At 39.5% G+C, this 12,117-nt stretch overlaps 1 protein-coding gene across 2 annotated transcripts in view; it reads right to left on the reverse strand.

Moving 5' to 3' along the window:
- GLS (glutaminase) overlaps window positions 1-8,747 on the reverse strand; it is a 70,460-nt gene extending 61,713 nt beyond the window's left edge. For both annotated transcript variants that reach the window (XM_004674434.2, XM_012726510.1), the window contains exon 1: window positions 8,106-8,747. In XM_004674434.2, the coding sequence (XP_004674491.1) occupies window positions 8,106-8,515 (410 nt within the window). In that variant the 5' untranslated portion in view covers window positions 8,516-8,747. The remainder of the gene's footprint in view (window positions 1-8,105) is intronic.
- Window positions 8,748-12,117: the final 3,370 nt, after the last annotated feature.

Consider the following 12,117-nt stretch of genomic DNA (forward strand, 5'->3'; position numbering starts at 1 on the left):
TCTCACAATGTTTGCTTTTCTCAGGTATAGTCCCCATATGATTTCCACCACCAGTTCACCCAAGCACCATCACCATAGTCCCCTTGTGCTCTTCCCACCTTTGCTTTGATTTCTTTCCCTCCCCTTCCCCTACAGAGTATCTGATTTATAGCTGTCTGTTCATTTTGTTTTGTTGTTTTTTTTTTGATCCCCTACACATTCCTACTATAAGTACAATCATCTGGCATTTTTTTTCCTTCTGACTTATTTCATGGAGCAGAATCCTTTCAAGCTCCATCCATATTGCTGAGTAGCATTAGTTTATCATTTTTGATTACTGAACAGTATTCCATTGTGTATATGTACATTGTCTTAATCCAATCATCTATATTTGGGCATCTGGTTGATTCTAAGTCTTATCTATTATAAACAAATCTGCAATAAACACTGGGGTGCATGTATTCTTTTGAATTAATTTTTCTGTGTGTCCTTTGGGTAGATTCCTAGGAGTGGAACTGCTGGGTCATATGATAGATCCATTTTTAATTGACTGAGAAACCTCTATACAGCTTTCCATTCCAACCACACATTTCTTCAGCCAAAAAAACTCATTCCAGTTATTAAAAGAGATATGTTAACTATGTGATGCACTGACACCACATTAGAGATCACTTCTTCAAAATAACTAATACGTAGGTATAAGTTAATGAAAAGCAAGACTTCAGTTACATACAAGGTAAATCAAAACAGTTCTAAAAATATAATGTACTATCTTCGAAGGGAGTGAATTCTCTTACTATTTAAGTCAAAGAGGAATACAATGGAAAAAACACTAGCCAGAGATTTTTCAATCTTCCATCCTGAGCCAAAAAAGCACTCAATTCAATATTTTTATTAATTTGCTAGTAATGGATAAACTTTGTTAGATCATTTAAAATCTGTGGCCAGTTTATTAGACATGTAAAATGAGGCAGTGTCTTTAAAAGTCAGTCACCTCTAACTCTAATTCTCAAGTTTTGAGATGCTAAAAATAAATTATTAAAAATCACGAATACTACTAAGTACACAATGTATACACAAAAGACACAGGCACAAGCATGTTATACATAAAGCTTATCAAAGTTTTTTTAAGTATTCAGTTATTCTTTCAAAACAAAAAGACAAAAGTAGTATTTAGTGCTATGGGTCATACATTTAAATATGGTTAAAACAGTAAATTTTATTTGTTTTACCACAATATTCTTTTATAGATAAGTGGAACTAGGTATAAAGAGTGGGGGGAAAGTGGCTAGTGGAGACATAAAGGATTAAGAAATGGCATGGCAGCCAGCATACAAGAGAAAAATCCATAGAACTTAATCATTCAAAGCTATCAACTGCAGTAGGAGCTACACAATGAAACAATTCAGTGGAGAGGCAGGCATATTAGTCATCTGTTTATATAAAATTCTACTGCAAGACATCCATATCTACCTATCACATATGGCTGGTTTGCAAAAACAGTTGATTTGAGAAGTTTTAACATGAGCCAAAGAGCCCACAAAAATCAAAAAATACGTAGTAGTTGACTCTATACAGAAAATTCAACACTTGCCTTAGAGCAGCACTTTCAGTAACTCTTTTCGAGTAAACCTAAGTTCAACAAGAAGTGCTAGACCCTATTCATTATGCTTTAAAATGGCAGAGAAGTATGCACTATTTTCTAAGGAGCCTTATACCAAGAACAGGTTAGAAAGAAGTTTAGTTTTCAAGTATAACAGTAAATCAACTGAATAATGCTGGTAAATAGCAGCACAAATCCATTCATAAGGATTTTTTAATGTGCTCCCTATTATAAGGCCACCAGATTAGGACAGCAGGATAGAGATTTACACATTAACAGATGTGGTTCTTCCAATTATAGAAGTTATATATGCTCACAATAGGAAACCTTTTAATGGTAAGAAGGCAGAAAAAACAAAGCCCATTCTCACAAACTACAACTGCTAATACAATTCTGGCTTATTTCAATTATGTTTTCTAAATTTATTTTTAAAAGGTTAAATCAAACAACACAGAAAATTTAATATTCTAACATTTGGCCTTAACATCATGTCTTCCTATGCCCCTAAAAAGTATCTGTAAACATTTTAAATGATTAAATAAGAAACTATTATGGGATTATTATGGGATTAACTGTAATTTATCTAACTAAAGCTGAATGCGCATTTTTCTTTACTTCTTTAATAAGCATACTTATTGTGCCAAAAATATTAGTGGATAAATCCTTCTACACTTCAGTTTACTTTGTTAACCTAGATTCTTTAAAGGATATGAATATTTTAAAGTTCTTCATACAGTTTAAAAGCTGTTCTTAAAAAAAAAAAACTGTACTCTTAATAACTCTCTAAAGAACCTAGTAAAGTGCATGTCACTCAAAATATCCTTATCAAAATGAAAATTCTGGCTTATTTAGAAGCCTGTACCAATAATTAGTAGAGAAAAAAAATATGCATTTTTAGGGCCCTCCCTGGTGGCACAGCGGGTTAAAGCACTGCACAGAGAAACTTAAGCCACTTTCACATGAGTTCCATCCCCGCCTGCCCCGGAGGTGCCCACATGGCGTGGCAGATCCCTCCTGACCCGCCCGCTGCTCCCCTCAGCAGTGTAGTTCGTGGATCTGCCTGTTCTGCACCCCACTCTGACTATGGTGAATCCTCTCACCCTCCACATCTCTGGCCTGTACCCCAGTTCTGTATGAATAAATTTTTAAAAATATGCATTTTTAAATCATGAAAGCTACTGTTTGGCCACTATGGGATACCAGTTGGTGTTTTAAAATTAATGCATTCACTAGAAACTTCCTTATAATTAGTAAGCAGTAATATTACAGCTCAACCAGAGAATATCTCCCAAAGAAAACCGACACACAGTAACATTTTGCTTCTAGTAAATTATATGTAGATGGTCAGAAAAATCACCCAGTGCAACGTCAGTCTTAAGTATTATTTCATAACCAAAGCAATTTTACAGTTGAGTAGATACCCAGATAAACAGCCGGAAAACTATTTACTTCATTTCGAGATATCAATGATTAGTAACTTTTTATAAATATATCTGTTCACTCAGCTTTCTTAAGCATTGCTTACTCGCAAATGACTTAAAAGATGAAAAGGCACAAACAGGTCAACTCCTTAATTCATAAAGGATTTAAAGACTGAACTCCTTAAGGAATGTAGATCCCACAATTAGATTTTCAATTTTTGCACCTATCATTTTTTTTCACCTCACTTATTACAAGAAAGAAGTAGATCATAAATACATTTTCAGAATTCAAAGAAACCTATAAGCACCTTTAACAAACTTCTCTTCAAGGTAACAATGATCCTTGTCAGACTAAACTAACGGCTCCCCAGACCCAACTACTTTTCCATACCTAGCACACCTAGTGTGCTTCACAAAAAGGCTTAATTCTATTTGGTAGTTCTTTCCAGAGTTAGCAGATTTTAAGGTAGGCATAAATAGACAAGCATGGAAAACAAGATAAAACTCTGAGTTACTAAACTTAGGATCTAATTTGTGCTTCCAGTGAACTTCATTTAAATATTAATAGTACACAGTTTGTTAATTGCAGATCATATACAGCTATATCAATGGTTAAATAGATGCATATGATTAATGTAACCATTAGGGAGCAATAATGTTTAAATGTATGCAAAATTAAAATTCACTGATCACTGCAATCTGCAAAAAAATTTAACATTAAGGAAATCACAAAAAAGGGTGAAGGAGTCATTGCAAACTTTGAGAGCCCCCCACCCCCAATATATATACTTTCAATCTTGATTTTAGTTTAAATGAATTGTAAATATGTTTACTTACAAATTAAAAGAAAATACATTAAGGGATGCCAACACATATCAACTATTTCAAAACATTCTTTTTCAATTCCAAAATGTATCATCTATATTTGCCAAATAATATCTCAACTTCTTAACAGTACTTCCTAGAGATAGTATTGCTTACTGAAATGCATAACTATATCATTTTACTTTGAAATTTAGTTCTCACAGCATATGGAATGATTGTGACCCAGTCATACTTTCTGAAGCCAGTCGAAATCACTTTTGCTTGTTTTTATTGAAAATATTTTTTACTGCCATGAATTTGTGTAGATAAGCAAATCTGCAATTATTGCAATATGAGTGTACACTTGTTAACAGGTATTACTAAAAATTGTCCTCCAAAATAGCTAAACTAATTTACACTTCCACCAGCAACTTAAAATAGAGTTCCTATTTCCCACACTCCAAGCATCACTTGATTTAACTTAACATATGCCAATCTGATAGGGAAAAATGATCTCATTGTTGTTTTAATAAAATCTTGTAATCTTGTCAATATACCCTTTAAGAATTACTTGTTTGTTTGTTTTTTTAGACTTATTTATTTATGCATACAGAACTGGGATACAGGCCAGAGGGGCAGGGGCAGTGAGAGGATTCACCAAAGACAGAATAGGGAGCAGAACGGGCAGATTGATGAAGTACACTGCTGAGGGGAGCAGTGGGCCGTTCAGGAGAGGTCTGCCCACCACGTGGATCACCTCTGGGGCAGGTAGGGATTGAACTCATGTGGAAGTGGCTTTAGCTTCTTAGGTGCTATGCTTTAACCCCCTGCGTCACCAGGGAGGGCCAAGAATTACTTGTTTTTTAAAAAGCATACATACACTGTATTTTTCCAGGCTAGTCCTTCTGTTAAGTCTTTTCCTTTTTAAACAATAAAATGCCAAACAAAAAATAATTTTGAAGTGTCCCATCATCTTCATTCACCAACCCTTCCAGGGAACTGGAGCTTAAAGAAATGATAGCATGCTTTACCAGAGAAGACAATCTGATTTTAAAAAAATAAAGGTCCACCCTGAGCAAGCACTGATATTAAGATTAATCAAAAATCCTACCTACCATAGCTTGGTTTGTGACTTTGAAGGTGATATTTTTAAATTTAAAATATTTAATCTTGAAACTATGCAAAATATTGAAATGTGACAAAAGAATAGACATGGGGTACAGATTTTTTATCTGAGGTGGAGACAAATGTGAACATAGAACTCGGGGTGAGCTATAAAATCACCTACACAGAAATGACCAACAAGGCTGAAAGAACAGGCTGTTGGGAAGCCACACAAATGGAAAAGAAGCACAGCCCTTTGCCTCAGCTTATGCACTGAGCAAACCCAAAGCAGCAAGGAAAGCAGAGAGAACAGCTTTAAAAATGAAGAGAGCCAAGCAAAGTGGTTTTCAAAATGATGGAGTGACAATAACAAAATTAAATATGAGCACTACAGGAAACTGGGCAAATATGTCATTTTTCCATTAAACACTGAGAAGATGTTAATAGTAAAATACTAACTTAAATGAAGAACCTAAAGCAGAATTTAAGTTGAAAGAGAGAGTATACCTAGGATGACACTGGTTCATTAAGAATGTGACTATGGAATAAAGATAAGTAGGTAATTTATTTATATCCCACCTCCTTCCAAAATGTAATATGGTAAAGTTAATAAAATATAAAGTCAGAGCAAAGAAAGGAAGAACAGAAAGTATCTTCACTATGTGAATAAAACTGCTGTGGTTAAAGTCTAATATTCACTACAAATTTACTGGTGAGCAGAACAAAAGGGTAAACAATGCAAATCACATAGTTTTGTACAATAAGTACAATTTCTCAAGAAATTTTTTTCTGGAAACTAGAAAACAAAAAAAAATCTCATATGTAAGCCTAAAACTGAAGGTGTTACAATAAACAAAGCCATTCCATTCTTATTAGTAGACAGTTATGTAATATTTAACACATGCTAAATATTGTTCTAAGCCTTTTACAAAATGCTAAATCGTTTTCTTTTCATGCGACTATTTCTTTTAATAATCCTCTATAAAACATGGCAGAGTCCTGAGTGAGAGCTGGCAATCCAGGTTGCTTGTTGATTGAGGGATGACCTATACTTTGGAAGTGAAGGATAACAGGTTCAAAGAGAAGTCTATCTCCCAGAATGAGAAGTATTTGTCACATAATGGCAAAAGGGAAGGAGTCAAAGGAGGAAAGTTATATTTGCAAACCAGATTATTCAGGAAATTGAATCTTTGTAACCTGGTTAAAATGCTTTTTCTTTAGCCAGTTCTCTTCACTTAATATGTAAATTGGAAACAGGAGTTTACTCTTGAACTTCTTGATTGAAAGCTTTCAGGAATATCTAGTTAGATTGCATCTGACCCAGTCTAGTTACTCAAATTTTGGTGGCAAAGAAAAAAAAACTCCTTTAACTTAAGGTAAATAAGTTTATATTCTTGAAGGATTCCCTTCCTACTAGAGTTCTCTTTGGCAGTTGGGAGAAGATAGGAGACATTTTTTATGTAGGGTTGTCAATAAATATTAGCCAAAATAGTATTTCAATGTTATTGCTAGGAGTTGTTTTCTTATTTTTAATACAAGGATGCTAAATCTCTGGGAAATACATGAATCGCTAAACCAGCTCCATTTCCAATGGGATGAAAGGTAAAGAGGGCCACTTCAGACAAAGGAGAGTCAGAGGAGCGGGAAACATAATTTCAATAGAAAGCAGTTCCCATCCTACAGCCATTAAGGACAAATTTTAAATAGTACAGTAATTGCATTCTGCAATTCTGCAACTCTGAGCACTTGTACTGAATCTCTTACTACATGCCTGGTAAAAGTAGCAGATGAGAGTAAGCATACACCTTTCTAGGCCCTAAAAGGGAGACGTAGAAATTCAATAGAAGTCTGTCTTTTGGAATTTGAAGGAATCTGAGTCACCTGACCCAAGATGTTAAGTGCCCTGCCAGTGGTCCTATGCTATTTGGTGGCACAAAACCATTATAAAAGAACACCATAAATTTTGGCCACCACCAAGTAATTTTTTTTTTTTAAATAATACTTTTCAGTTTGGAAAAACAACTTCAGCTTGGAATGTTTTAGGAAGGTACCAATTTCAATTACAGGAAACATTAAGCAGGCCTGAGACTGAAAGTATGAGAATCACACTTCCAGTCCGAATGAAGGTACTCTGGAGCTTGAGAGAGTAACACACCTAAAAGGGGAGGCAAAACTGGTCACATAATGTCAGTGCAAACGCAGAAAAATAGTAGGGTTATATTATATGTCCTCTCAGGCAGCAGGCAGGTAAATTTTACCCACTTGGTGAAAAAGTTTGTGTCCATTTATAATATAAAAAAACTATCCAGATTCTGCTTCACCTATTGTGAAAGAAAAATCAATTTCATGTTGGAACCAACCTGCTGTACAACATACACGAATTAAAGTCCGATCACTATTTAAAAGTCTTAACTCGGTTTTTCTGAGTTAGCGTGTGACCCGTCACATTTCATCTTCGTTATTTTGACTTGTATTTTTAAAAAAATTCGCCCATCTCACGTAAGTCATCAGGCAGGCCAAAGCGGGCAAACAGGTGGTCTGTCCAGCGTGCCCCATCTTCTCAACTGCGTGCCCCTTTTCCTCCTAATCTCTGTTCGGAAACATTATTTCCGGTGCCCCAGATGGCTCTACACACGCCTAAAGGAGCCACTCCATTAACATTAACAATACTCTGCCACTTACGGCTTCCCCAGAGATGGCAGAGATCGAAGGAGGGCAGACAGCGAGGAAACTCGAGCCTGGAAAAGCGACGAGTCAGGGAGGCACAGGCTCTGCCCAACGCCCAGCTCCTAAATGTCACTCGGTGGGGATGTTTCTGAGGCATCACCCACGACGCTGGGCGGGCAGCCAGGCGCTGCAGCCAGGAGCCGGGGCGCCGAGCATGCGGTGCGGGCCGGGCGGCCGCAGGTCCTGGGCAAGGCGAGGACCAGACCACACAGACCCTCAGCCCCCGGGCCCTGTACCCGGGCGCCGCTCCGGGGCCGTAGAAGGGAAGCGGGGGCCGAGCCGAGTGGCGCGGGCCGAGAAGGCGCGGGCGGGGCCGGGCCTAATCACATGGCGCAGACGGCGCAGGCCGCCCGGCATCTCTTTCTTTCTCTTTCTCGAACCTCCGCTCCCATCCCGCCCCACGCAGGCCCCTCCCGGGCCGGGCCCCACGCGGGGCGAGGCCTTCAGCACCTCGCGGAGACACTCACTTTTCGCCTGAGGCCGCCAGCTCCTTGCCCTCGCTGTTGCCGAACGCGTCCGTCTCCCCCAGGCCGTCCTTGGGGCCGGACGCCGGCGGGGCCGCGGGCGGCGACGCCCCAGGCTGCTGCTGCTGAGGCGACGGTTGCTGCTGCTGCTGCGGCTGCTGCTGCTGCGCGCCCCCTTTGCCCAGCTCCTGCAGGATCTCCGAGGGGGAGCTGGACATGCCTAGCGCCAGTGGGCCCGCCGGCCGGCCGCCCCCACCCCACCACGGGTGCAGTCGCGCGGCCGCCGGTTCCCCGCCTTGGGGGCGCCGGCACAGAGTGGCGAGGGGCTGCGCCCGCCTCAGAGCCAGGCAGGCGGCGGCGGGCGGCCGCAGAAGCAGGTCCCGAAGCATCGCCGAGCCTCGCAGCCGCATCATGCCTCCGGATCTGTAGGCGCCGGCTCCGGTGGGGAGGATGCTCCGGGCGGGGGCGGCTGCTCTCCTTCAGGGACGCGGGCTCCCGCGGGGCAGCGAGAGGGCAGAGGAGGAGAGGGGCAGCGGCGTGGGTGTGGTTCCGGCTCTGGCTCCAGCTTCCGCAGCCGCGGCTGATGCTCCCGAGCTCGTCCTCGCGGTCGCTGCTCCCCACACCGCCAAGGGCTCCGCACTGAGACCGAAGCGCTGGGGAGGGCCAGAGACATTCGCGCTTACCCTCCCGGGGGCGGGAGGACGCTACGCTCGGCCCCCTCTGCCTGCTCCTATTGGCTCATATCGTCGACCTCTCCTCTGATTGGTTATTGGAGCAGTCAAATTTCTCTCGGCGCCGGGTGCGCGAAAAGCGGGAGGGGGACTGGCCGGCTTTGCCGGGGGGCGGGGAGAGGAAAGAAACTGACGTGTGAAGCTGGGGAGTCAGGCCCCAGTCCAGAGTAACCCTGTAATTCTTGTTTCCACAGACTCCAGACTGATTCAGTTGAGAACTAGGATCTTGGAGGGGTCATGTCGTTTACGAAACAATGGACTCCTGGGACTCGAACTGTAGGGGAAAGTGATGGGCAGAGAAGGATGGGGACGGTCAGCAAGGTTGGTGGCACCTGGCGTCTGGCCTGACCCAGGGAGCTTCCCTGGTCCAAACTCGAAGCTATTTGGCTATGGGGTCAGGGGATGTGGGGATACCTTCCGAAGGTTACGATCCTGCGGAGGCACCCCCAGAAAAGCCTGGCCCCTCTTCCAAATGTCACATTTACTCTAAACTTTCCCTGGTTGGCGACTACTCAGATGTGAAGTGTTTTGGAAAAAATGAGCAAAATCCTTTCAGCTATGCGACTTAGCCATTTGGAGGATTGGCGTTTTAGGGAGAGTGAGCTCCGGGAAATTCCAAAATGTCTGCTTTCCTATTGAAAAAAATGTTTTAAAATATGCGCCGGTACCTCAAAAATATTTTTGAACAGGCAATGATCCCCTTAACACTAGTTTGCTTAACAGCAAAATTATACTTTTCTGTTTCAAGAGCTACCTCGTCGTTTTAAAATAGAAGCTTCCAAATGCTGGTTCTTTAACTCATTTAAGCCTAATATCACTTTATCCATCTATGCTTTTGGACCTGTAAGAGCAAAGGATCTGAGCTTATATATGCACTCCATTCCAGAACAAAAATGTTTTAAATCATTTCCTGATTTAGATTTAAATCCATACATTCACAAAGGTCAATGGAATGATTTTTATTAAAGGAAGGGTGTGTCAGGCGCGTCATTAAATGGTCACTGGAATTAGTAATATAATAAATCTTAAAATATTGCACTAGATTAATAGTTAGGATACCTGGCTGTAACTACAGGTTATGTGACCTTTAGTATGTCACAGCCTTGCCATGATTAATTTTTTTTTCTATTGAAAGAACATGGAAATGAATCATGTGTAAGTCACTTAATCACCTCTTCAAAACAAACAAACAAAAACCCGTTAAGACAATAGTAAATTATTTAGTGTTTTTATTACTTCTTAATGTTACTTGTACTAAAATAATGATGAGTCAGAGTAATAACATATTCAAGAGAAGAAGCATCAGCTTTTTGAGAGAAGATTATAAATACCTCTGCCTAGTCTTTCCAATTGATGATATAGACCTGAATATTGTCTTATCACTTTGATAGAATTAGGTGTCACTTTTGACTGATTCTTTTATCTCAACCATACACAAGCTATTAACAAAACCAATTATTTTCTTCCATATTTTCCTCTTAGTTTCTCTTATTTACCTAAGAAAATTCTTTTCAATGTTTACAGATTTAAATGCTTGATAGTATATAGCAAATATAGGAAGCAAACCTAGTAATAGGTTATTCTCTATAGTTTCTGCTTTCAGGTATAAGATGGAGAAAATACACATATGTTGCTCCTAATATTTAGAAGAATTTAGTTAGCTGAGATGTAACCCCTGCTTTGAGACCTATGAAGAAGTTATAGACAGCAAATAAAAGCAACTGTAAACAGAGCAAAACTGTAACTCACTAATACTTTCATTTGACTCTTCTCTTTATCTTATATTTGTTTTAATCTTCAGTAATTAAAAAAATCAGATACAACTTGAAACCATCTACTGAACTCAATTACTATTTCTAATAGGTTAATTATTCACCTGTCAGATATATCATCATATAAAGGAAAATCTATCACTACAAAAACATTTACACACACACGACCACCAACATATCTATAACTAATAAAAGGCTTTTTTTTTTAAGATTTATTTATTTATTCATACAGAACTGGGGTACAGGCCAGAGATGCGGAGGGTGAGAGGCTTCACCAGGGACAGAGCGGGGTACAGAACAGGCAGATCGACGAAGTACACTGCTGAGGGCAGCAGCGGGCGGGTCAGGAGAGGTCTGCCACGCCATGTGGATCTCCTCCAGGGCAAGCGGGGATTGAACTCATGCGGAAATGGCTTAAGCTTCTTTGTGCTGTGCTTTAACCAGCTGTGTCACCAGGGAGGGCTAATAAAAGGCTTTTCAAATTAACAGGTGGCTAAATTGTCAAAGCTACTCTTGCACTCCTTTTCTATTAAATAAACAGCAGCCATTCCACAAAGAGTTGTAGACCCACAGTCACTGAGAAAATAGTCAACCATGAGAAGGAAAATTGGAATTTATACAGTTTGTTTCTACTCTAACTTGAAAAACAATTTCTGAGGTTCTGTGTTCTTTTGGAAATTAGAAAATGCTAATGTGTCAAGATAATCACAATCTATACATAAACTCCAGATCTTTCCCTTAAGATTACTATTTGCTGAACTAGTTACTAGAAAGTAATTCTCCTTTGACTAAAAGCTTAAACGAATTGTCCATGGGTGTTTTGTTTGAAATTCTTGCATGCAGAGAATAGAGTAAGCTTCAGGAAACCTCTAAAGAAGTTTTTGCTACTACTTCCCTTTCTTCTGTTGGTTTCCTGATTTAACTGGTCAACTTCCTAAACTCACTGATAAACCCTGCCAAACATGACTTATTTTCCCCAAAGCTGAATTTACAACTTTTAAAAAGTATTATAAATCCCTCATCTGTAAAATGAGTGTAACACTAATTTACAGGGTTGTTGTGGAGATTAAAGAACACATGTATTTAGAACAATGTCAGTAGCTCTCTGTGAATGTTAGCTATTATTATAATTATTATGTTATTCTATGAATCAATACATTTTGTTGGATAGTGTGGTCAGCTGCCACATCTTCTATTGAAAAAATCAAATGAAATTGTCTTAAGCCATAAGATATCATTTAAGAAGTTAGCTCTAATTTCTAGCTTGTAACCAAAAGGAGATATTCTACATACCTCATTTTTAGAAAACCAATAATTAAAGTATCTTAAAATAGAAAGAGACTGCTACAAACACAGTCAGATTAAGCAGAACTGGCTCAGTGCCCACGGAGCCAGGTACTGACAAATTTATTTTTTTAAGTATTAAGAAAGAATTACTAGACCAAAATAATAATAATAATAATAATAATAGCCATCTGAATGTACGTGTCATGTGCAATTAAATCCTAAAAT

This window comes from Condylura cristata, unplaced genomic scaffold (genome assembly GCF_000260355.1).
Source record: "Condylura cristata isolate star-nosed mole 26May11 unplaced genomic scaffold, ConCri1.0 scaffold00002, whole genome shotgun sequence".
Lineage (NCBI taxonomy): Eukaryota > Metazoa > Chordata > Mammalia > Eulipotyphla > Talpidae > Condylura > Condylura cristata.